Genomic DNA, 27,212 nt, shown 5'->3' with positions numbered 1-27,212 from the left:
AACCATTTCAGCTGCAGCTGTGTTTTTGTGATTATTAGTAAGAAAATACATGCTTACCAATAAGTTTCTACTACAGTAAAAGTTTCTGCAGAAAACTAGATTTGCCGAAACCAGAACCTTTTCTGAGACTCTTTTGAGCTCCAAGTTTGTAACACTGAGTGACTACATTTACACCATGAAGAGAAAAGCATAAAACAAAATCCATATCTGGATAAAATCAAGGTAGGTTATTTTAATAATGGATTGCAAATTTATACTAAAGGTCAGCAAACTGATTAACACTGTTCTCCCTCTCTTTAAAGTAGTTTTATCCTAAAGAGACTGTCGCACCGGACTTGACACCAGAAAATAAAATTCTATAGAGATTTATGGCAAATTTCAGAAATCATTAATGGGATAAAGGAATTCATTTTAGTACAACTTGAGGCAAGTCTTCTTGGCTTGCTTTCAAATTTACCCTTTGCCTAACCTTACTTCAGAAGATCAGGTTCACACATTTGGCCAAACATATCTATCCTAGCTCTTTCAGCCACAGAGGTTGGCCTAGTTCCTGTTCTTTTCCCATATTCTTAGGTATAGTCTTATGATGAGCAAAAGCACACTTAAGAGTGTCTACAAAACTAAAGACCAAAACATAGTGAAGAACTTTTTGAAGTATGCAGACCTTTTCTAACACAAGTTTAAATCATGTGAAGCCTATGAAAAACAAACCAAGTTACTGATGTGCAGTAGAACAAGAAACAGTTATGCTACTAAAATTAGTTATTAATCAACATAATCTTAATGAACTGGTATCTGAATTTAATATTGTGGTTAATTTTTAATGTCAACAGATATTAAGCAACATCAATTGAAAATAAACAGTTCTTACCTGTTCTATGTCAGCATTTCGTGGTAAGAAATAAACAATATTTGGTGTAATCTTCTGGGAGAGAGTAAAAATTTCAAAGGTAAAATAAAGTCAAGGCAGAATAGCAAAGTATGAAAACAATTTGGAGCTGGCAACAAAAATACACCTCAAGCTTAAAGATAACCTTGCAACAAGTCTGAATACCAAAATATTGTAATACTGGAAATACAATATGGAGCAGCTGAAAATTTATAGAATTTTAAAACATCAAATGGACAATAAAAAAGTATACATACAATATTAGTCTACTTCTAAAAGCCTTGATGGTTGCTTATCAATTTGGCTTGCTGGATATTTGCTTATGTTTTGGATCTCTAGCATTTCAAATTTTAAATACATACTTCAACTTTCAGAGATTTGGATGTTTTGGAATATTTCCACATTCGTCTCCACACTTCACTGTCATAACTAATTTCTTAATTAAATTAGTACAATGCAACACTGATAGGTGCAGTAGAAATATACCTTCAAATGTTTTACATTAGTATGCTTCAAATTAGTTATAAAATAGACCCCATTATTCATGGGAAATAAATTGGCAACTTGGAAATTCACTAACTCTAAGCATTCAAAAGTTCTAAGGAAGTTGAACGGTGAACTCTGAATAGGATAGGTGAACTCTGAACTTCCTTGCTCTGCCTCTTGCAGATCTGAAATGGCATTAGTAAAATGCTAGATGAATTTAAACTGATGATATACAAAGAGCAACATGGTGTTATGATTTTTTTTTAAATCACTTATTAAATTTGGAGCCTGGATAGATAATGGTTTTTTAGTCATCATTCCCACTGATGATGCAGGAGCCTTGATATGTAAGCAGAGACTTTACAGTTATTGTCAAGACATCAGAAGAACTTAAGGTTATCAGCAGCCTTCCAAAAATGTTGCTATTTCATCGCTAGATTTCCTGTGCTTTTTGCATTTCACATCCAAGAAGCAGATTGAGGTTGCAAAAAAAATCTGGAATCAAATACGAAGCTATCCAATTAATAATGCGTGTCCAAGTCTTCAGACAGCGTCCTCCAAATCAGAGCCAAGCGAAACCCCTGCTGTGTCTTTAGATGACACCCATCTTCCCTACTACATTGAAGAGCTGTCATTACACTTGTCCTCAACCTCTTCCAAGCTTAACGATAAATGACTCCTGCCAATCGATAATTTCCCCAGCTTCAGAGATTTCTCTCTTTTTCCCCCCACTGCAATCAAAGCTCATTACTTTTCCAAATCTCCTGCCAGCCCAATCTTTTCCACCTCCGGCAGTGCCATCCACTGTTCAAATTTCAAGTTGTCATGGCTTCCAGTTTCTCCATTCTCTTAAGCCCTCCTTCCCTTATCCACATTCTTTCATCTTTCCACCTGATCTCTCCTTATGGCACTTCCAATCCCTCCCTCCTCTCTCTAGCCCAGCTCTGACTGATGCCAAGTACCTGAAACCCTATTTGCCCAAGGAATCTCTTAATCTGGCTAGCTGCAGCAAGGAAAAAGGAACACAATCCAATATGTTAAACAGGAACTTGCATGTGAAACCAAAACAGACCATTCAGCCCATTAGTTTCATGCTAGCTCCCAGCAGACCAATCCCATTCTTCCTCTTATTTCCCTAAAACCCTGCAACTTGCTCTCATACCCATCAACTCCCATTTGAGTCTGTTGTTCCTTACCCATGTTACTGTATAATTTACAGTGGCCAATTTATCTACCAGTGGGCTTAATATGGGTCATGAGGAAAATACAGAGCGCTTGGCGGAACCCCATTAAGTCCCAGGGAGAATGTGTAAACTTGACAGTGACAGCACCTGAAATCAGGATTAAATCCAGGTCCCTGGAGCTGCGAGACAGCACCACCACCACCATTGAGCCACACTTAAGGAAGCACATTGTTCAGGCTTTCTGGAATGCAAAACAACCCTTTATTTCCCTTTCTAAATATCAGGGCTATTGTATCCTTGAACCTGAAACCAACAGTAATTCTTTGTCAGCCACTCGGCATGCACAGCAAACAAAATCTAGCAGTTCCTGCTGTTTATCTCAATAACACACTCTGCACTGTCTGTATCCATTCAACCACTGAAGGACGTCACTGTGGTGGTAATCAACTTGCCGTTCATCCAAGCTTCAATTTGTCTTCACTGAATTGCTCAACAGATTTTACCAACTTTGTTCGAATGCTACTTACAAAATTCTATAATGGCCCCATTGCTAGGGTTCCTCAAGTATTACCTTATGATTAAAATCACAGCGACATTGTTTCAATATTCTATTACCATCTTCAATAAATATACCTTGTACTTCCCCTCCCCCCCCCCGTCCAAAACATTCTCTCTATTTAACTTTTCTTATACTAGCTTTCAAAGCAATTCTTAACAAGCCTAATTTCTCCAAACTACAAAAGACATTAAGGTCTTAAAACAAGTTTGGAAGGATATCCATCCAGGGAAATCATTGTCTTCAGATCGAAGATTTCTGCGTTGACATAATCAGGGCCGCCCCATGGAGGGCTGAGGAATACAGCATCAGCCTTTAGGTCAGAAGCCAGCAGCATGAAGTCACCAAGGATAAACTCTATCTGTTCAGCCACACCGTAGACTCGAGCATTGTTTTGTGCAAGATCTATTTTCACTGGATCAATGTCAACAGCAATCACTGGATCAAAAGAAAGTCCGATCAGTTAAAAAAAAATCAACAACACAATTTCACTGTCAAAGATTACTTTTAGCTAAAATATTTATTCTGAAAGCTTATCAAATTCCAGATACAATTAAGTACTACTTCATCCTACAAGAGAAAAAACTCCTTTAAGCTTTATGCTGCACATAGTTGTTTAGGCAAGATATTCGACCTATGCCATCTTATGAAGAGTACATCTGCATCCAGTCCAACAAAAGCAAATTTACAGTAACTGGCACGATGATGGAAAATTGCCAGACAGGAAATGTGCTAAATGCAAAGCTGAATGTTTTTGATAACTATCTTCTGTAGATCATTTGATTCCAAGCCTTCCAATTTTTCCACTTCAAAAGGCTCTAATTCCTTCAATGTCAGGTATCAATACCCACCTTTTCAGATGAATATTAAACAGACCTTTCAGGTGGACATGAAGGTTCCATGGCACAATTCTGGAGAAAAGCAATGCATTTCTCCATATTCTGACTAATATTTATCCTTTGATCAACATTACTAAAATAGATCAACTACTTGTTATTTTGCTGTTTGTGGGACCTCGTAGTGTTCAAATTGAATGCGATGTCCAAATTATAACACCAAGTCCATTTGAACTTAGTTGTCATAAACAAAGGCATGGAGTATAGAGGAAAGGATATTAACAATGGACTTTTAAAGAACATTATACTCCAGTTATAGCAGAGTCAGTGTTCAGTTCTAGACCATAGAACAATACAGCACAGTAGGGGCCCTTTGGCCCATGACGTTGTGCCAACCTATATAAACCTACTCTATGATCAATCTAACCTTCCCTTCTTACACAGCCCACAACCCTCCATTTTTCTTAAATCCATGAGCCCATCTAAGAGTCTTTTAAATGTCCCTATTGAATCAGCCTCTACCATCCTGGCAGTGCGTTCCACGCACCCACCACTCTGTGTAAAAAAAAAACCTACCTCTGACATCTCCCTTAAACTTTCCTCCTCTGACCTTAAACTGGTGTCCCCTGGTATTGGCCATTGCCACCCTAGGGAAAAGATGCTGGCTGTCCACTCTATCCATGCTTCTCATTATCTTACACACTCTCATCCTCTGTCATTCCAAAGAAAAAAGCCCTAGCTTGCTCAACCTTTCCTCATAAGACATGTTCTCTAATCCAGGCAGCATCCTGGTAAATCTCCTCTGCACCCTCTCTAAAGCTTCCACATCCTTCCTATAATGAGGCGACCAGAATTGAACACAGTACTCCCAAGTGTGGTCTAACCAGAGTTTTATAGAACTGCAACACTACCTTGCAACTCTTGAACTCAATCTCCTGCCTAATGAAGGCCGGCACACCATATGCCTTCTTAACCACCCTATCAACTTGTGTGGCAACTTTGATGGATCTGTGGACTTGGACCCCAAGATCCCTCTGTTCCTCCACACCGCTCAGAATCCTGCCATTAACCTTGTACTACACCTTCAAGTTCGATCTTCCAAGGTGTATCACTTCACACTTGTCCGGACTGAACGCCATCTGCCACTTCTCCGCCCAACTCTGCATCCTGCCTATATCCCGGTGCAACCTACGACAGCTTTCTATACTATCCAGAACACCTCCAACCTTCGTGTCACCTGCAAACTTACCAGCCCATCCCTGCACTTCCTCATCCAAGTCACTGGTAAAAATCACACAGAGCAGGGGTCCCAGAACAGATCCCTGTGGAACACCACTAGTCACCGATCCCCAGGCAGAATGCTTTCCATCTACTATCACCCTCTGCTTTCTGTGGGCAAACCAATTCTGAATCCACACAGCCGAGTTTCCATAGATCCCATACCGCATGACTTTCTGGAATATGGGGAACCCTGTCAAATGCCTGACTGAAGTCCATATACACCACACCCACCGCTCTACCTTCATCAATTTGTTTTGTCACCTCCTGGAAAAACTCAATTAGGCTCGTGAGGCATGACCTGCTCCTTACAAAGTCATGCTGACTATCCCAAATAAGACTATTCTTCTCCAAATGCTCATAAATCCTGTCCCTAAGAGTCCTCTCCAATAGCTTGCCCACCACTTACCTAAGACTCACTGCTCTCTAATTCCCAGGATTATCCCTATTACCTTTCTTGAACAAGGGAACATTTGCCATCCTCCAATCCTCTGGTACCAGCCCTGATCACTGTGTTGGAGGAAGGATACAAAGGCCTTGGGGCAGACACAAGGAATTTACTACAACAGCTTCAGGAACAAGAAACATGTCAACTGAGCCTTTGGGCAAAAACCTTAGGAAGAGATGTAATGATAGAATCTGTTCCCATTTGTGGAAGGATTGTGAATGATTGGATACAGATTTAAGGTAATCTGCAAAAGAATCCAAGGTACCATGAGAAAAGAACACTTTTTGATCAGCAAGCCACTCAAATCTGGAATGCACCTGGCCTGACTAGTTGGAGGTAGAGAAAACTGAAGATTTCTGAAGGAGATTGAATTAACATTCAAAATAAAAGAAATGCACAGTTCTGGGGATAGGGTGGGAGAGGGACTAGATTCCATACTCCTACAGAGAGCTGGCACAGACTCAAAAGCCAAATGGTCTCCTATGTGCTGTTACTAATTTGTGCTCCATTATCTGTTAGGAAGATCACACTTCACTCACTGCTTAAAATCACATGTCAAATGTTACATTGCTCACTTTAGTGATGTAATCTCTGGAGGATCACATGCCAATCTTTCCTGCTGGTTTAGTGCTTTCTTCTTCTTTTATAAAACATATCCAAGAGTGGCTGTAATGAATCTATTCACATTACAGAATGGTAGTTGTGGATAAAAAGATGGGAATGTGGAGAAATGCCAAAAACACAATGACTACATTTCCAAGGTCTTTAGGTATGACGTATGGAGTAGACTTAATGAGGTGTACACAGCAGGATATGTATGATATGAACTGTACACACCTTACATGACTGGTTTAGGCCATTTGAATACTTCCTACACTGGCTCCAGGGTCTTCCCAGTCTCCTGATGATTTCAAAGGCCACTTCCAGCCACTACTGCTTTGTGGTAACAGATTTGTTCCTTCCATTGCTAGGGAGAAGCATTTTCTTCCCAGCAATACCTCATTAAATTGAGGCAGAGTCCTTGACTATCCTGATTTTTTTTCCTCTTTATTTAAGCACTCAATCCCAAATTTCAATTTTGGATTGGCCTTGTACACATGCCAGTGAGTTTGTGTCACATGACTCCTTTCCAAGCCTGTTCGCACGCCATCAAATTAATCGAAATTACTTTCAAGTTTTCTACTTGATATCAGAACCGCCCTGCTTCCCTAATTCTCTTTCTCCTCACCCGCTCTGAATATGCCATTGTTTTAATACTGATTTAAGGTTCAGCTTCATTTTGCATTTTTTTTGCAGTTTGACTCAGCTTCAGTCAACTCACTTTAATTTAATGCAGCACCATCAGTTTCAATGGTTCATATCCACAGATCACTGAAAGTTGCCACAAAGGTGGATAGGGTAGTTAAGAAAGCTTATGGGATGTTAGCTTTCATAAGTCAGGGGATCGAGTTTAAGAGCTGCGAAGTAATGATACAGCTTCACAAAACTCTGGTTAGACCACAGAGTACTGTGTCCAGTTCTGGTCGCCTCATTATAGGAAGGATGTGGAGGCATTGGAAAGGATACAGAGATTTACCAGGATGCTGCCTGGATTAGAGAGTATGGATTATGAGGAGAGACTAAAGGAGCTAGGGCTGTTCTCATTGGAGAGAAGGAGGATGAGGGGAGACATGATAGAGGTATACAAAATATTAAGAGGAATAGATAGACAGCCAGTGCCTCTTTCCCAGGGCACCAATGCTCAATACAAGAGGGCATGGCTTTAAGGGTAATGGGTGGGAAGTTCAAGGGAGATGTCAGAGGGAGGTTTTTCACCGAGAGAGTGGTTGGTGTATGGAATGCGCTGCATGGGGTGGTGGTGGAGGCTGATACGTTGGTCAAGTTCAAGACATTGTTAGATTTTCATATGGCGGAATTTAAGATAGAGGGATATGTGGGAGGAAGGGGTTAGATAGTCTTAGGAGTGGTTTGAAGGTCGGCACAACATGGTGGGCCGAAGGGCCTGTATTGGGCTGTATTGTTCTATGGAAAGTTAATCAATAATGTGTTCAATTCTATCCCTAACTGGGATCCTTAACAATATTTATTTCAAATGGATTAAAGGGGATCATACTTTTCTGATAAAGTGCCATCAAGTAAATAGCTTTTCCTTTTGCTGACTTTACAACAGACCTGACCCTGCCCCTGCTGAAAATAACACAATATCAGCAAACTGTATAAAAATTTCTTGTCTTTATCAATGCTAATAGACCATGATATAAGAACATGTAACCATTTCCAGCCATCAATTGTGAAAAACCTAAACATACATTGGGCCTTTACCAAAAACCCACTAAAAATACAGTTTTCATCTATGGTTGTAACAACAATACCTGAAGTTAACACTTTGCAAAATGACTAGCTGACTTATTAAGAAAAACTATATAAAAAAATGTAAATAGAGCAAATAAGCTGACTAGAAAAAATATTCACGCAAACACAAAAACATAATGTATATTGATACTGGTAGAAAACAAATCAGTTTTTGCTAATGAGACTTCACATACAGACTGATAAGAACACTCAAGTATAAGATATTTTGCCTGGTTTAACATAATAAAATTAACAATGTCTTTAGATAACAGCCTTCCCAGAAATAATAGTATTTCATGCTGGGGAGGTTTTTAGAACTCAAAAAAAATACAATTCAAATTAGAATGCAAAAGCAAAATTAGCTTCTATAGAGTAATATATTTCAAACTTAATCAAAGATGGAAGAAAAATTGTAGTATGATAATATTCAGGTTAGGTATTTACACGTCACCTATTCTGTGTAAATGATGAATTCCAGCCTGGAACATGACCAGTTAGATTTTTTTCCCTAGTTTTACCCAGCACAACTCCAAATCAAGTAAATAAAGAGGCCAAGCTTAGCAAACGAAATTGAGATTCCATGGTCAGTAAACTGATGAGAAATATAGCAAAACCTAATGGGATATGTTTCACTTACTCATTTAATTCCTCATTAATGCCAAAAATGAATGCTTACTTTTTGGCACATCAACGTCATGATAAGGGGCCACAAGGGTAGAAGGAAGGAATGACATTTTAGAGAAATCACTACGTCTTTCTTAGATTCCGACAGACCAATGCACATTACTTTGAATCTAATTCATAATATTCAACCTGGGAATGTTTGAAGGTGCCTGTGGATGTAAAGCACTGAAAATTATCTCAGTTCTTAAATATGCTCATCATGAAGACTGCAAAGTTCCATTAACAGGTACTTGTACTTTACTAGACCCGAGCCCCTCCAACAATATGAACAAACAATAATTGATTTCTGCTCATGTCACAGTACTTGATTGTTATATGTATTGTTATCACTTGAAATTGCTCAAATTGATATTTGTTCATTATATAAAAGGATTAAACACTATTCATAAAGCAAATATTATAGATCTGATGCGATTGGTTCTGTAGAAGCTAAAAACCAAAATCTCCAAGGTGTAGCATGTTAGTATCCTGCATCATCATGTTTTTAACCTACTCTTTTTCCTTGATTGGTAAATGATTGTGAAATACTAGTTTGTATTGAAAATGTCATGCATAGGTATAGTTTAATTTCTGCAGGATGGTGAAATAAGCAGTTTTAAGTTGTGGTACAGTACCTCTTTTCCCTGTCAATGCAAACTGAATTGAATTGCCCCCAACTCCACAAAATGCATCGACAATAATATCACAATGGAAACTCTGCGTGACACGTTTGGCAATGTGTTCAGCAATCTTCTCAGGAGTGACTGAAAACCAACCTTCTGTAAGACAAAGATACAATTCACATTAACAAGCAACTTGCTACATGGGTACAAAAGTACCATTTAGACATCCTCAGCAACCTGTTAGCACTGAATCATTAACAGAACCCCAGTCTTATCCATAGATGCAGCAAACATCACCCTTCCAAGAATACAGGGAAAAGCTGATGACCAGAATAATGATAATCGAATGCCATGCTACTAAATCTGCCTTGGTAGGAATCTAGAAAGTTCCACCTTCACCACCAGAATACTGCCCTCAAGATTTAAAATTTAGATAAATAAAAGAACACCATGTGTAACTTGAAGTTGCACAGAATGGAGGCTAAGATAGACAAGTGAATATTGTGTGAAAAACATAGCAAGTGACACCCATGTCAATGCATACAAATTTAAGGGCCAAAGGGCAGCAAGACCAAGAACAAAATACTGGAGATGCTGCAAAGCTGAAATAAAAATAGAATGCTGGAAATATTGAGGAATCAAGCAATTTCTGCGGACAAAAGGAAAAGAGTGCCAAAGTTGGTGAAGTATCATCAAAACAATGAAAATTTACAGATGTCACATGCTTATAGGGAAATGGCAGAATTGAAGAGAAAAACAAGACAGTGAATCCATAATAGGATGGAAAGGGAAAATATGAACTGGTATAGGAACATGAAATGGTATAGGAAACTTCAACAGACCAATAATGTCTAAAGGGGCTTTAAGTAGGAATAGCAATATAATTAGTTGAAACTGTCGAGCTGTAATGTGTTTACTTGAAGAATGAGGTAATGCTGCACCAATTTATTTTGAGCTTCACTGGAAAATGTAGATCAGAAAGGGAGAAGGCAGGAAGTTAAAGAGATAGGCAACAAGAGGCAGTATATGGTTCAATGTGGCTAAAAAAAAGTTGAGTCAGGCAGAACAGGATTGTGACGCGCGAGGACTGGAATAGGAAGGTTCTTGTGACCAGTGGCTGGGGTGTTGGAGGGGGGCTGTAAGATAGGTAGGCATTGAGGTGCTAAGGGGTTGAATACTTGTAGCTAAAATGAAACTATTTTAGTTAGGAAAGTAAAATCTGTTGAAGTACCAGAGGGCATCGGAAGATTCATAGAGGTACTTGGGAAAAGACCAGAGAGAAAAAAAGCTGAGAAAGGAAGAAGCAGATCTGCCAGAGAAGCACTGCCACTGGATCTTGAGAAGGGAGGCAAAAGCAGGTTGCACAGAGCTGAGGAGTTTATTTGAGGTTGGAAACTATAAGAGGAAAGATCTTCAATAGTGGGGAGGAGAGGCAGGGTGGTGGGAAGCCACTGACTGAAATGATGGCTTATTATTTTGTGGTATGGATATTATTCAGCAGGAGAAATAAGATGATGCCAAAGAGTTAGTGTTCAGACTCCACAAGAGAATAATCAAAGAATAACAATGCCACTGTTGTCAACAGCTTTAAAGAAATTAGGGTTGGACCTGAGTGCAGTGTTGTAAATTCAGAAGATTAATCAGTGAAAGAAAATGTAGAAAAATTCAGATGATAAAAAGCCAGTTGAAGGGTCCCAGGTGGAACAAGAATTTTAAAAAACGAAAGTATCTGCCAGGCAGGTGTGTTCCGGCAAAAAATTGTGGATATGAAGACTAGAGGTTAAGCCAAGCTCAAAATTCATTGAAATGGAGATACATGGGTATAAGACTGCAGCTTTTGCTGAGAACTGATTGTTCAGTCTTAGAAATGGTATATTGAAGATAACAATGGATAAAAAGATAGAATCTGAGGAATGAACGAATGGCTATTCCAAAGGAATATAAACAATGTTCAAGATGAATCTTCACCTACAGCAACCCTAACCAATTAACATGATACAATGCAACACAATATTGAAAACATACCCATTCAGATAATTTAGATTGCTATGATGTGCAATGAGTTTGAATATGTTAAAAACAAGATTTAATAACCTAGAAGAGTTGTTACCAACCCTGGTCAAGTTTGACTCCCTCATCAAAACGCGAAAATAATCTGTAACGTTGGGCCCAGTATTTGGCCAATTCTGGAACAGCTACTACGTCAGACGGTGCAACCCAAAATTTCTTCTTCTTTCTTTTTTTGTTCTTCTTAAGATTCTTCAGCTTTTGCACTGCAAGAGATCTACAATACGTTAACACTATTAACAGCAATTGCTTTATTTTTCAGCTAAAAAACTGCAAAAGCATAGGAGGCATTGGATATTTCACCCAAACCATGTGCAAATGCACCAAAATGGGTCAGTTACAGGAGAATTAACCTATTGATATGCCATCTTAACAATGGATTTGTAGAAGCTCAATGGTATGTCATTGGTGTCCAGGGATTTCAGCATGTAAAATGTAGGTCAACAGACCAATGCATTACTGAGTGAATGGTACACTGGTGGGAGTGCCAGTTCCATTTTTTGGAAGCAATATTAAATTGGGGCTTTATCTGTTTTCTCAAGTGGATCAGAATGATCCCGTGGCTTTATTTTGAAGAGCAGATGTCATCCTCAATTTTCCAGCCCATATACATCTTTCAATCAATACTATAACAGATTATATGCTATAATCACACTGTCTTTTGAGATACCTGCTATAGGAAATACCGCAGAAAATCTGCACGTTACAAATGACCATATTTTAAAAGCAGTTAACTGATAGGCACATGAAAGATGGAATATAAATGTAGACCTCTCTTTCTCTGTATTTACTGACTTGTGAGTGGTAAGCAAGAGCATCAAGATGAAAAATTTTAATTGTCAAATAATTTTTAAACTATACTTAAATTTCTTCAGAAGAGTACTATTTTAGGATACTTAGCATTATGTATTTCACAAAGCATGTGCTGATGCATTTAAATTATAAGCTAAAGCAATCAATGATTATAACTTTTACTGATGAGCACCAATGGTAATTTTATTTTCCTAAATGGAAAGAGCCTGTAAAACCTCAAAGTATGGTTTGAATTTGTAGCTCAAAAATAAGTGCACCTTGGTTCAACTCTTCAGTTTGAGATGTACATTGATCAGTCTTCTCTGTTACATCAGGATCAGGAAGAAGAAAGTCTGGAATGTCCAAAGGAACAAGCTGTCTATCAGAATACAATTCAGAATATTCAGCAGGAGTAGGGGCCCCATCATATATTTCCTTCAGCTGTTCTTTGTTGCCTTCCTTGCAGATATTCAGTTTTGAGGGTATATGGATACAAGCTTGAAACTGTCCATCAACAGAGGTTTCTTCAATCTCATTTTCACTGTTGCTATTTTCACACACTGAGGAGCAATTTGCAATGGAACTGCATGGTTGTTCCATGCTACTGCATTCCTTAGAACTGTGTGGCACACAGGATGAAATGTCCAGGTTAACAGAATCATTTGATGGCTCGACTTGTTTTAGAAATCTTTGCACCTAAAAGACAAGCAGTGATTAATCAACTAATATGAAGCCATCTTAGAGTGGCAAAATGCCATCTTAGAGTGGCAAAATGCTAAGAATTGATAGCCAGTGACTTACTTGGAGCAGATTTGGAGCTAATCCATGTGCAAAAGTAGTACTCCAAACACCTCTAACTAGCTCATTATCAAAATTTAATACATAAAAGATATGCTTGGTTTTGTATTAGCTTACTTTAAAAGTCAATGGCAATGAGCTATATTAAGTGTCTAAAATATACAAAAACATCCAAAAGCAACATATGCAAAGGTCAGGGAACCGTCAAATGCTAAGCCTCCATTTGAGGCATAGTATACATGTTGGTTCTAATTCACAAGTGCCAGGAAGACGATTTAAACCATTAATCTGGGGTGCATTCAAATGCATTACCAGAGGTACTAACCCTTCAGATTACCTAGTACCACGATGCATAATTTTCATTACCTTTGCTAAGGTTCTGCTCTTCTTAAAATTCAGAATTTCCCCTTCTTCACCAAAGAATATATGCTTCTTTTTGGTAACCACTGGTCTATGCATATCAAGATTCCTAAATCGCTGCTCAACATCCTTACGATAGAGTGCATGTCCATGAGTAAATTTTGAAGTGCTGAAGGTGAAGATTATAGAAAAACAAAAGGCATTTAAAATTATTAATTTTTTTCAGAACAAAAGAAATAGAAGCAGTAGTAGGCTTGTCATCAACTCATGCCTTATCGGTCTTTCGATAAGATCATGGTTGATCTTTTACCTCAGTGCCACTTTCCTCAATCCCTGTATCATGCCAACAATCTATAAAATTATCATGAACATTCTCAGCCTCCACTGTCCTCTTGATTAGAGAATCCCACAGAACAAGGACTCTGTGTGAAGAAACTTCTTATCTGTCTTGAATGGCTAATCCATATTTTGAGACTGACTCTGAGTTATAGACACCCCAGCCAGTAGAAACATCATAAATACATCTACCCTGTTGAAGCTCATAAGAATTTTGTACGTCAATGAAATCACTTCAAGAAATATTCAATTATTATTTGCTTACGAGTTCCCTTCAGAAATGTTTTTTGTGCTTCTAATAACAAGTTTTTAATATTAGTCTGCACAGACTAAAATTGTTGTTTTATTCCATTTGTAATGTAATTTTTCATGTTCTCATTCTATTTACTTTCCATTCATTTCTTCATCTGATGAAATGAACACTGTTGAATAACCTAATGTTTAGCTTCTATTGGAGGTACCTTTGATCCTACAGTATTCTTACTTTTGGCTGGTATGGTGCTTGAAGCCAAGAGCTGAATAGGCATCTTCCACTGCCACAGTTGGATACTCTTCAGCATCAAGTTCATGACTAAAAAAAAAAGCATTAAAATTAATAAATTAATTAGCCAAAGGAGAAATAGGCCTGCTAAATGATCCACAAAGGAACATTTACTCTGATGTGTCCTCCAGGCATTCTAATTAAAAAAAAGATTTTAAAAGTGAGATTTATAAAGTGAGCTATAAAAATGGTTCCTTTACACAAGAGAAATCTCCTGTTCACTACTTGGATTGAAATTATGAGTGTATTATAATTATGAAATAGCATTTTCTTCAACAGAAGATTTTCATTATGATTCAGAGAATCTGAAAAATTACAAATAGAAATATTTCAATGTAGAAAGGGTATTGTTAAACTGGAATTGTTTAAAAACACTAATGCAGTGCCATGATGGTCTCAGTTTTTTTTTAAAAAAGACTGTGTTGGGGGAAAACAACAAAACTAATAGGTAATAAGTCACTATTGATTTGCAATGTACAACAGGGATAAATACTGACCGACTTAGCTAATCAATCCTCCCAAATGATATTCTGACATCAAACTTTAAATTAAAAGAAACACAAGTTTTTATGTCCTTGTAACTACTGTTAAGAATTCTCCCTTCATTCAATCACCCTGGTGCATCACAGAACTCCACTGTGCTGTAATGTTTCTTCTCGTAATGATAGAACTATAAAAATATCAGGTATATTGGAATTTGAGAGTGTTCCTACGTTTGACCACAAAAAAACAATTGCAATGAAATCTACTTGTATGTGATTTAAGTATTAACTACATGTTTACTCATTATCTTATTGCGCATTCAGTATTGTAGTTTACTCTTTCATCTTTCTGGTTTATTTTCTGAACATGACCCGTTACATAGCATTCAATTTCGCTTTTTATCCTGTATACAGTAAAAGTCTGATAACCTGGCACATTTGGGACTTCAGTGGTGCCAGATTAACAAACCTTCAAGGCTACTGGATGCAATTTCTATTAATGCTGCAACACGCTGTTTTGATGTTAAGCAATATAATCATAAATTGCCCATTCAACCAACTAAATGGAAAGGGAATGTGGAAACTGGGACCCCAGTGAGTGTGGCAAACATTTGGTGAGCCAGATACCAAACTATTGGGCAGTACCAACTCAAAACAGAGTCCCTGACCAGCCATCAGTTATGGCAGGCTACAAGACCAAGTTGGGCTGCATGGTTAACAACAACGCATCTCTTTCTGATGAACTTAACGCATTTTATGTGCGTTTTGAACAGAAGGGAAGCGGATCGTCACCATCCACCCTGACAGCCTCCAAAGCAGCTGAACCTGTGATCACAGTGGAGGACGTAAGATCAGTCTTCCAGAGAGTGAACATGAGGAAAGCACCTGGCCCAGATGGTGTCCCTGGCTGTGTGCTCAGATCTTGTGCTGATCAGCTGGCAGAAGTATTTGTGGACATATTTAACCTCTCCCTGCTTCAATCTCAGGTTCCCACCTGTTTTAAGAAGACCACTATCATCCCGGTACCGAAGAAAAGCAAGGTAACATGCCTCGATGACAACTGACCAGTGGCTCTGACATCCACCATCATGAAGTGCTTTGAGAGGTTGGTCATGGCACACATCAACTCTAGCCTACCAGACAACCTGGACCCAATGCAATTCGCCTATCGCCGAAACATGTCTACAGCAGATGTCATCTCCCTACACTCAGCTCTGGAGCATCTGGACAGTAAAGACACCTACGTTAGACTTTTGTTTATTGATTACACCTCTGCCTTCAATACAATAATTCCAAGCAAGCTTGTCACCAAACTCTGAGACCTAGGACTCAACACCTTCCTCTGTGACTGGATCCTTTACTTTCTAACAAACAGACCGCCATCAGTGAGGATAGGCAGCAATACCTCCGACACGATTATTCTCAACACTGGTGCCCCACAAGGCTGCATTCTCAGCCCTCTACTCTACTCCCTATACACTCATGACTGTGTGGCCAGATTCTGCTCTAACTCCGTCTACAAGTTTGCAGATGATACCACCGTTGTAGGCCATATCTCAAACAGCGATGAGGTGGAGTACAGGAAGGAGATAGAGAGCTTAGTGGAATGGTGTCACGACAACAACCTTTCCCTTAATGTCAACAAAAGAGCTGGTCATTGACTTCAGGAAAGGGGGCGATATACATACACCTGTCTACATCAATGGTGCTGAGGTCGAGAGGGTTGAGAGCTTCAAGTTCCTGGGAGTGAACATCACCAACAGCCTGTCCTGGTCAAATTACGTAGATGCCACGGCCAAGAAAGCTCACCAATGCCTCTACTTCCTCAGGGGGCTAAAGAAATGTGGATTGTCCCCTTTGACTCTCACTAACTTTTACCGATGCAGCATAGAAAGCATCCTATCTGGATGTACCATGGCTTGGTACAGCAACTGCTCTGTCCAGGACTGCAAGAAATCGCAGAGAGTTGTGGACACAACCCAGCGCATCACGGACACCAGCCTCCCCTCCTTGGACTCTGTCTATACCTCTCGTTGTCTTGGTGTAGCAGCCAGCATAATCAAAGACCCCACCCATCCAGGATATTCTCTCTTCTCTCCTCTTCCATTGGGTAGAAGACACAGGAACCTGAGGGCACGTACCACCAGACTTAAGGACAGCTTCTACCCCACTATGATAAGACTATTGAATGGTTCCCTTATACAATGAGATGGACTATGACTTCACAATCTATCTTGTTGTGACCTTGCACCTTATTGCACTGCACTTTCTCTGGCGACATTTGCAGGCTGCCCCCAGAACACTATGCAAAAAGATGTATTTCACTGTGTGTTTTGATGTACATGTGACTAATAAAGATATCTTATCTTATACTGTTATTGTTTTTACCTGTACGATATCAATGCACTCTGTACTAACTCAATGTAACTGCACTGTGTAATGAATTGACCTGTACGATCAGTATGCAAGTCAAGTTTTTCCACTGTACCTCGGTATAAGTGACAATAATAAACCAATACCAATTTCTGCATGTTCAGAAAGTGGATTACCATATTGCCTATACACTATAGTAAAACATGATGAAAATGCAGCAAAATAAAGTTACATAGAAGCTCAGTGATTATTTACCTTCTTTTCACCTTTACTGGTCTAGGTTTTGATGAATCATCCTCCTCATCTTCACTACTTTGATTCATTCCTACTGCAACACTGTTTTTTAATGCTTTGCTCGAAGTGTTAGGAGGTTCTGCTAGTGCAATAAATCAGAAATGATTAGGATGAACAATTTTCAATGGTCTTCAAAGGCAAGATATCTTCTCTCAGATATACAGCTTCCACCAGCCACTCCCCTAGTGAAACAAGTCCTACCCATACAAATTAAATCTGAAAAACAATTTAAGCTTCCAGGAACGTGTTAATTTACAATTCTGATCACTGGAAACATTTCAACCTCTCTGCAAAAATGACTTTTTAAAAATGTGTGTTTACTTTAGCAGCAAATTTAATCCCATGTTTAAATGTCATCCTGATACAGTGGTAGATAAATTGATGTAATAAGTTAAAGATAGTGGGGCAAAAAAAAATCTTTAAAAAACAGCACATCTAATCCAGTTCCAAAATTAACCAAAATTTTTGAACATCAGTGTATAGGACAATCATAAAAATGACTTATTTCTCTTTTGTATTTAAAATGACTAATCTCTTAAAAGCCAAACTGTGTGATACACCTCAATAATTTTCAAACAAGCCAGGGTAAAATGAGGCATGCAGCCATTCTGACACATCCCCTTCGCAAAACATGCTCAAGAATAGCTACTAAAAGAGTCTCTTCAGATATCTTACGTAACATTGAAGCACAAAAATTGGTTGTTTAGGTTTTGCTATTCTCCTCGCCAGCGAAATAGGCTGGACTCATTTGAGCCAGGTAATTAAATCATTTTATCTATCACCATTTTGTTTAGTGGAAGAACTAGATGCACAACAGAACTGACACAATGTACAATATGGCTGCCTAAACTACAGGGTTTTTACATATATTTGTTTTATTTATACTTATGTCCATCTTCAATTTACCTCAAGTCAGAATTTCTAAATGAACTAATCACAATTCTGGAAGTGAGAAAATTTTAGTAACACCTACCTGACTGAAACGTGGAGTCTCTTCCACTTGATGTACACGTTTTGCTGTTACCTCCTTCTGCAGCTGGTTCTTTCTCCTCGGAAGCACACTCACAAGAACCTGCAGCATTAGCAGGACAGCAGTAGATATTGTCTTCCACATCTGTGGATTGCTCAACTTTGCTTCCTGAATTGAGCTTTATATTATTCATCATACTGACAACCTCTTCACAACCAATTTCCTTACACTCAAGTGTGCTTTTTGGATTTGATGCAATGACTGACTCCATTGGCAGTACATTATTGATGTTTTCACAGGCAATATTGTCAGTATTACCGAGGAATTCTTCTGATTCATATGTATTTGTACCAGATGAATCCTTCTCAAGGTCACTACCTTTAGTAAGGTCCACAGACCATCCTTGAGCTATCCAGTAATGAAACTGTTCGTAATATAACCAATATTGTTCAGTGTAAAACTCTTGCCATTGATCTTTCATACTGGGACAGTTCCATGGTGCAGGTGTCTCTTCTGACCATTCGGAATGTTTTCCCAGCCAATTTTCCCAAACTATACCCTCACCATACTGATTCCAATACAATTCCCAGTCTGTTTTGGATTCCAGCTCAGAGTCTGTTGCTCCTGTACATGAATGATTCAGGTCATTACATTCTATTTCAAAATCTTTTTGCTGTTCAATCAGTCCCAAGTCAGTGACATCAGAAAGGTGATTCAAAATAGTGTCTGGATGTTCTTTACAAATTTTAGGCAGATCTTCAATGTTTTTGCGATTCGTCTTTTTCTTTTTGAATCTTTTCTTTGAAATATTGCAGGACTTGGAAAAGAAGGTTACAATTTGTACATTTATCTCAATTTAATGTATATGAATATAAATAAAGCCTGTAACTTCATTTTGAACTTTAATATTATAGTATAAAGTTATTAAGTAAATTCACCTTATAATTGACATAATTAATTTTTTTATCATATAGCTGTTCTCATGCCCGAGTTTGAAATGGTAGAAAACGTTCTGCTGAAACTTCTTACACTTCTGAGGAATTCATTCTGATTATTTTGTTCACAGTTACATAAAAGTAATCAGTTTTGCAGAAATCTTCTAAACCACAGGTTTGAAGACAAACAGGATACACAAGTTTGCCTGAAAGCTAATGTACCAAATCAGTCTGAAATGTTTGGTATGAAAAAAAAATCCTTAAATTTGCCTGTCAGCTTTCACTATAATCTTAATATTTGAGATTGAAAACCAAAATAATAAATCTATTTCAAGAATTTAAAGTTTTGTTATCACTTGCAAATGTTTTCATAGAAGCCTATGATATAAATAAAGCAGTTTTCCTTACCATTGGTTGCCAATAATTTGATGAACTGCCAAATTGCAGGGGTAGTCCCATATTTGCCATCAACTCTGTCTCACTATCTAATTCATTTTCTTCTTGCACCTCTGAGGCATTAACATTGGATTCATCATCAATATTTGACTCCTCTTCACACTTTTCTACAATATCTAAAAATATCAATTAGCAAATGCACTTATTACATATTATTCCATAAAATACTGAAACAGCTCCATAATTAAAAAAACATTAGTCTCTATTCAGTGTTCCAAAATGTCCATGTTTATCTTCAGCACTCCAAATACCAAAGGCTGAAAGTCAGTGGCTGAGAATCAGGGTTTTAGATATTCAAAAACAAATCAACTGATAAACCCAAACAAAACTCACAGCCTACAATGCAGCATATTTCATTAACTTTCTATCATGGGGACTGCTGACATTGATCAATTTTATAACACATCAGGTGCTTTGCAGATTTCACACAAGAATGACTGAAGACCTTTCCAGCTTGTACTTTACTACCACAATTCAGCTCATGTTAATAGGTCCAAAATATGCAAAATAACCACCCTGGGACCGTGTTTGGAGGAAGAATCCACTAGAAGGATGGGTTGGGCTGGAGGTGATACAAGTGGACAGAACAGAAGTAACCTCAGGCACTTGGACAATCTTCAGTCATATCCTGGAGTATACATCTTTCCTCCAGCATGAGCAGCTGAAACACCACAATTAGAGCATCCTTTGGATGGCTAAAGTAAAATTTGAAAAATTCATGTAGAATCATTGTTCACTGGTCTAGCAGATCCCAGAAGTGATGCATTTTAACTGCTCCCAACAAATAAAAAATGTTTAAAATGAAAGATGCTTGAAAATTTTTGTTTTAAAAAAAAAACTTCAAAGATGCCCTTGACAGATATCTGTCCAGTTATATAAATGTCCTTTGGAGTTTTAAAAATCCATCTCTTGGATCATACCTCCTCAGGGTCGGGACCAATAGTTACAAGGAATAATAGCGCCATTGGAGAGGGTTTAACAATAGTGCAAAATCCTTAAAGGGTAATTGAGAATTTTTGTTTAAAGAAAAGAGAAAGTTAGTACATAGCAAGATCACAAGGGGCAGTTTTAAACTTTGTGTTAGGGAATAAAGTCAGGCAGGATTAAATGGCAACACCGAGAGAGAATTTTGATGATAGTAATCATAATTAAGTAGATTTAACATGGGTATGGACAAAAACAGATGAAGTTTGCCATTGGGCCAATTTTATTGATTTCATAACATCTAATGAAAGGAAAATCAGTCTTGGAGCAGTTGGAAACATTCACAGGTAAAATGGTAAAGATTCAGAGGACATATATTCCCTCAAAGAAAAATGGTAGAACTGCCCAAATAGGGCCACTCCACTGACTGCCCTCCTCTTCTCTCTGTATAGAGGAGTTTGCAGGTTCACAATATGCATCATCTCCCTTTTAAGGGAAAAACAAAAGTCTAAATTTGGACACATTCCCTTTGTTGTTTTTTTTTAAAATTTCACATCTGTACTTCCAGTGGCCCTCAAAACTTTCTGCAGCATTGAGCTCTAGGTACCTGACGCAAGCTTCCTTGTTTCAAATGGAGAAAGCGACAGAGAAAAAGGTGGTTACAAATGTGGTCCCAAATTCATAAGGCCACTTATGCAGCTCTGTTGTCCAAAAAGGGAGAAAGGGATAGAACAAGTATTACAAGCAAGTCAACCTACCAATTTAAAGTCAGTTGGTATACTGCTGGAAACATCCAAGGGACAGTACAAGATTATTTACCACGGTACAAGTTAACATGGAGTTATTAATATCCAAGTAACTTGACAGATCTTTGAAGAGGTGACAAATAGAGCCAATGAGGTTAGAGTTTTTGATGACCTCGATATAGATCTTGGCAAGGCTTACTTGACAGACTAATCACAAAATTAAAAGCCCATGAGAAATGGTACACTAAATCCAAAGTTTGCACAGTGGGAGGAAGCCAAGGGTAACAATCAATAGAAGGCTGTGTGTAGTCGAGTTCTGTGGGACCCAGTGCTGCAACCCTTGTTCTTCATCATGGATTTCATTGATTTGAAAACAAGAGTCATGATTAAAACAAACAAAAAGACTACAGATGCTGGAAATCCAAAATAAAACCAGAAAATGCTAGAAATACTCAGCAGGTGAAGCTGCAGCTTTTTTCTTTAAAGTTTGAATCACAATTAAAAAGTCTGTAGGTAAACTAAAACTTCAGGGTAGGTTGAGAGTCATAAAGCTGCAGGTTGCATGAAGTATTCATTGGGCTGCCCAGGTGGGCAGAAAAGGGACAATGGTTTTAATCTACTGAAATATTGGGGTAATCATTTGGACAGGCCAACATTGCAAGGAACTAATAATAAATGGCAAGATGCAGAAGTTTACAGGAACAGATACTTTATGGGTAGGAAAGCACTTCTAACTGCTCTGTTTCCAAGTTTTCCACTCGACAGTTTTCTGCTGCCAATTCCCAAATCAGATCACTGGCCCATTTTTAAGCTTATTTTGTAAAAAGACAAATTAAAACTATGAAAATTGTTTATCTGGTGAAGATACAATTTCATCAAAAGCAAGTAAATGACTCAAATGTTTAATCATAAGACTTAAAAGCTGTAAAAGTTGTTAGTTAATAGATTTATACAGCATGGAAACAGGCCCTTTGGCCCAACTCGTCCATGCCAACCAAGGTACCTTCTTGAGCTTGTCCCACCCGTCTGCATTTGGCTCATATCCCTCCAAACCTTTCCTACACATGAACCTGTCCAAATAGATCTTTAATTGTACCTACCTCTACAACTTCCTCTGGCAGCTCTTTCCATATACCCACCACCCTGTGTGTGGAAAAACTTGCCCCTCAGGTCCCCTCTAAATTGTTCCCTTCCCATTTTAAACTTATGCCCTCCAGCTTTAAACTCCTCTGCTGACCATTCACATTATCCATGCCCCTCATGATTTTATAAACCTCTACAAGGTCACCCCTCAGCCTCCTTCACTCCAGGGAAAATGGTCCCCGTCTATCAAGTCACTTCTCAACTCAAACCGTCTATTGCACCCTTACAAATCTTCCCTGCATCACTCTAGCTTAATCACATCCTACCTATAGTATGGCATCCAGAACGGCACATAATATTCCAGGTGCAGTCTCACCAATGTCCAACCGTTAATGTCTCGGGTTCAAGATGAAGGATCGAGAACCCGAGACATTAATAGTTTCTCTTTGCATAGATGGTGCCTGATCCGCTGAGTGTTTCCAGTATTTTCTGTTTTTATGCCTGATCATTTTGTTTAACATCATGCTAACAAAAAGACATTCCAGAAATCCTAAACACAACTTGAAAAAGAGAAAAACACTACTGAGGAAAAAAAACAAGAGAAAGTACTGCTAATGATTTTTATTCTTAAATCAAATATTTAATGATTTACCTCCATTATCTTCTTTGGTATGAAATGTTCCCTTTAATCCCATTCGATAAAGCTCTCGATCACTGAAAGAAATTCAAGACAAGCTAAATGCAGGCATATATCAAAGCATGTTTATAGCACATCTTAATTCTAATCTCATTGTTATTGTCTGCAAGCATATTTCCAATTGGATTCTGTGGGGAGTGTCAACAAAATTGTCAACTCTGCAGTGTCAGTAACTTGAGGATTTCCACTCAAGTGCACGTGCAAGTCCTGAGATTGCTGTCAGCTGTTAGCCACTGAAAAGCCAGTTGTACTCAATGCAGAACTCATGAAATTCAACTGTAGAGGGACAATTTTCTGTGTATACATCCTGAATTCACCATTTCAACAAGGTCCAAATAGACACAGGTACTGTCACCCATTTACTTCAATAGAGGCAATCCAGTGTCAGTAAAAGTAAAGAACTAAGTGTTGACTTCAGGAAGGGGAAGGAGGGCAAACACGTGCCGGGGGGGGGGGGGGGGGGGGGGGGGGGGAGGAGATGTGGAGGTGGAGGAGCAGAGAAAATAAATCGGTCATGGAGAGGGTCAGCAGTTTTTAAATTCCTGGGCGTTAACATATCGGAAGACCTGTCCTGGGCCCAGCACATAGTTGGAATCACAATGAAGGTGTGCCAGTGTCTTTACTTTCTTAGAAGGTTGAGGTTTGGCATGTCACTTAACACTGTAACAAACTTCTACAGATGTACTGTTGAAAGTATCCTGACTGGTTGCATTGTGGTCTATTACGGCAATTCAAATGCACAGGAACGCAAGAAGCTGCAGAGTAGTGAAGTCAGCCCAATACATCATGGGCACGTCCCTCCCCACCATCTGTAGTATCTAGATGAGCCACTGCCTCAAGAAGGCAACATGTATCATCAAAGATCCCTGCCAAATGGGCCATGCCATCTTTTCACATCTACCAGCAAGCAGGAGGTACAGAAGCCTGAAGTCCCACACCACCAGGTTCAAAAACAGCTCCTTCGCTTCAACTATTTGGCTCTTGAACCAACTTGCACCACCCAAATCAGTACCTCAGTATAGCAACACTATGACCACTTTGCACTACAATGGACTTTTTTTTGTTCTAATTGAGTTCTTTCTTGTAAAAATTGTGTATAATTTGTTTAATTTATCTTTTTCTTGTGAATATTGTGTATCGAATGCTATGTGCCTGTGATGCTGCTGCAAGTAAGCTTTTCATTGCACCTGTGTATACATGTACTTGTGCAGATGACAATAAACTCGACTTTGACTTTGAGTATTTCTTAGATTTTTTTCTCTGAAGAGCATATCCAAGAGCGAGCATGAAAAAGCCCACTTGTGCGTGCACTAACATTCAATGTTTGATAGGTCTGGCTTAATCAGTGTGCAAGACTTAACTAGTTACTGAAATTATTTTTACCTTTTGGTAGACTGGACTTGTTTTGCAACCACCTCCACTCAATGACCCACTTAATCCCATTGTAATACAGAAAGCCTTTCATGGTGCAGGGGCTTGCTATCAAGAATTTCTCCATGAGGTTTCTGCTTCCTTCCAGAGAAAGGGTCAGCTAAATTTGAAATTATTTCTGAGGTTAGCAGAAAGCACATATCCAGCCCCATTGTTTAATCTGCTTACTGATATTCCAAATATCAGAAGGATAAACACTAGAAAAATTGGTTTTGATAAGAATTGAAGATAATGGGCAAGAAAAAATAAATACAGCACTAGATTTGAGTGATACTATGTTAAGAAACACAGGAATGAGATGAAAAGCAATGACCTAAAAAGTTATATAAATGAAGGTAATAATGTTCAGAATATGTGCTCTAAGTGCTGTACTTAGATACTCAGGCTGAGAATCTTGGCATTAGTAATAGTCTTAGTAACAGTCTTAGTAACATACAAAATATTGGTTCATCTATTCTGAAACCAGTGACATGTTGGTCACAGTTTCTATTGGGATTTCAGTTGCAAACTTAATGTCTCTTTGCAATAATTCAATTATTGCTAATTGGGCAGGATGGAGTCATCCTCAATTGCAGGGGCTTTGTGGAAGCTGAGGTGCTCAGCAGTTCTGTGGAATTGGCGTGGGGTTGGATAATATAGGAGTGAAAGGTTTAGGAACACCAGCCTAGAATGTGTTCAAGCAAAGCGGGACGGGTGGTGATAGGTAATTCACCAAACAGGCACAGATAGCCACTGGAAAATCAGAATTACAATTTTATTTCTGCCAACTACAATTCCAATGCAATAAAGCCCCCAAAACATTTTAACAGGCTGCACATTACATGAGTGAGGTGGTCAGACAATAAATTATTAAAAATAAAAGTTGCCAAGGGGAATAAATGCAAGCTATGTTTTCAAAATGGGATCTGCAATTATCACCAAATTTTAGTATAATAATGAATATTATTTCATTTAATGCTAATGAATTTTTTTTATTTTTTAATGATTAGGATTGGAGGAGTTTGTAAAACATGCAAGATCAATGCAATTAAAAAGGTCCAGATCACATGTTAAGCCCATTTTTTAATTTTCTTTTTAATTGCTCATTGCCAAAAGCAACTTAAATAGGCTTCTAACACAAACCTGTACCAAAATGTTTGTTAAAAACATGTCTCAAATTGGCAAAGTAACAAACAAAAATTACTTAATACATAAATTGTAAATTAAATAATTGCCTTGTCATTGTACAATAGATTTTCTGGCATCAGTAGAACAGAAGACTGCCAAACAGTAGTAAACAAAACTTGAAGAGTCAAAACTGAGGTGATCACTTAATGTAAATGATTGAAATTGTGCTGAGAAACAGTCACTCTGAACTTTAAAGATTTAGAGGGATATGGGCCAAACATAGGCAATTGCGATCCACTCAGGTAGACAACTTGATCAGCATGGACAAGTTGGACCAAAGGGACTGTTTCTGTGCTGTATAACTATGATAATGAACTTTTTAGGAATCCTCATACCTAGATGTACTGTATACATCCAGGAGTTAACACTGTAAGAAAGCATTTTTTAAATAAAATCCAGATGGAGGGCTGGTTAGAAACACCAAATCAGATTTGTGGTACTATATCTTAATTGTGAAGTGATGATGAAAAATTTAGAACCATGGAGGAGCAGGAATTAAAAGGGATCCATCTACAGAAAGCACTAAAAGCTAGCAGACAGCCTCAAAACAAAGTAAAATGTTGACAGAATTATGGCTTTGTCTCAGTGAGGCTAGACTACTTGAAGGTCACAGTCATATTACAGTTCTGCAAAGCATGCTTATCTCAGCAAGCAGTTTGTATACATGCAAAGCTGTAACTTTTTTGCCCCATCCCCAAAAAGCAATTGTCAAATCAAATAACTGCAGAAACAGGTGAAAATTGTTATTTTACCCACCTGTCTTTTTAATTTGTTTTGTAGCTTTTTAACAGAAGATATATTCTCGAGCTTTCCTGGGATTTTTCCTCATTGATTTGAATTCTTTCAGCAACAACAGACGCACACATTTTCATTAATTGAGGGAAGGTTGGCGTTCAACGCCAGACAACTCAGGTGGGGAAAAGATTAAAGTGTTCCAAAAATACTAACTAGGCATTTTGCTGGATAATTATATTTGACAACATAACCATTTTGATATTCTCACCGTTGAATAAAAAGGGTTGGTTGAATTAAGCCCCACATGAATATCCTGTAGGACTCTTACATTTAATGGAGATTCAACATCATTGCAAAAAGGATAGGCAAGCACGTCATCTACAGATACAGCCCACCCGGCGAAAATACAAATGTTAAGGAAATCACTGGGGGGGACAAAAACATTGCTAAACGTCTAAGGAATTTTGTATAATGTCCAAATTTGAATTCATCTTCAATATCAGAAAGGGGGAGGAAAGGGAGAGTGTGTTTAGTGAAAAGACACTGAAATATGTTCCAAAAACTTTTTGTTTTTGCAAATGCGAGACTCTGACAACTCTGGATTCTACGTTTTCTTTTGGTTATTAATTGAATTCGTTTCATTCACCTCCATTTGAACATCTTTCGTTATTTATAAAATGGTCTTTTCTGGACACCTAAACAACTGCTTG

The 27,212-nt window shown here is 38.2% G+C and overlaps 1 protein-coding gene across 2 annotated transcripts in view; it reads right to left on the bottom strand.

The window, feature by feature from the left end:
- Positions 1-27,212, bottom strand: part of tgs1 (trimethylguanosine synthase 1) — a 39,362-nt gene that overhangs the window by 11,654 nt on the left and 496 nt on the right. Inside the window, exons 2-12 of one of the 2 annotated variants that reach the window (XM_052023970.1) lie at positions 23,125-23,186; positions 19,672-19,835; positions 18,332-19,145; positions 17,320-17,440; positions 14,153-14,239; positions 13,339-13,501; positions 12,453-12,870; positions 11,430-11,588; positions 9,328-9,471; positions 3,337-3,553; positions 872-950 (exon numbers count right to left, since the gene is read on the bottom strand). In XM_052023970.1, coding sequence (XP_051879930.1) covers positions 872-950; positions 3,337-3,553; positions 9,328-9,471; positions 11,430-11,588; positions 12,453-12,870; positions 13,339-13,501; positions 14,153-14,239; positions 17,320-17,440; positions 18,332-19,145; positions 19,672-19,835; positions 23,125-23,186 — 2,428 coding nt within the window. The remainder of the gene's footprint in view (positions 1-871; positions 951-3,336; positions 3,554-9,327; positions 9,472-11,429; positions 11,589-12,452; positions 12,871-13,338; positions 13,502-14,152; positions 14,240-17,319; positions 17,441-18,331; positions 19,146-19,671; positions 19,836-23,124; positions 23,187-27,212) is intronic. The other variant, XM_052023971.1, reaches the window with a different exon arrangement.

Source organism: Pristis pectinata, chromosome 9, assembly GCF_009764475.1.
Source record: "Pristis pectinata isolate sPriPec2 chromosome 9, sPriPec2.1.pri, whole genome shotgun sequence".
NCBI classification, from domain to species: Eukaryota; Metazoa; Chordata; class Chondrichthyes; order Rhinopristiformes; family Pristidae; genus Pristis; species Pristis pectinata.
This window is presented reverse-complemented; position numbering and strand designations above follow the sequence as displayed.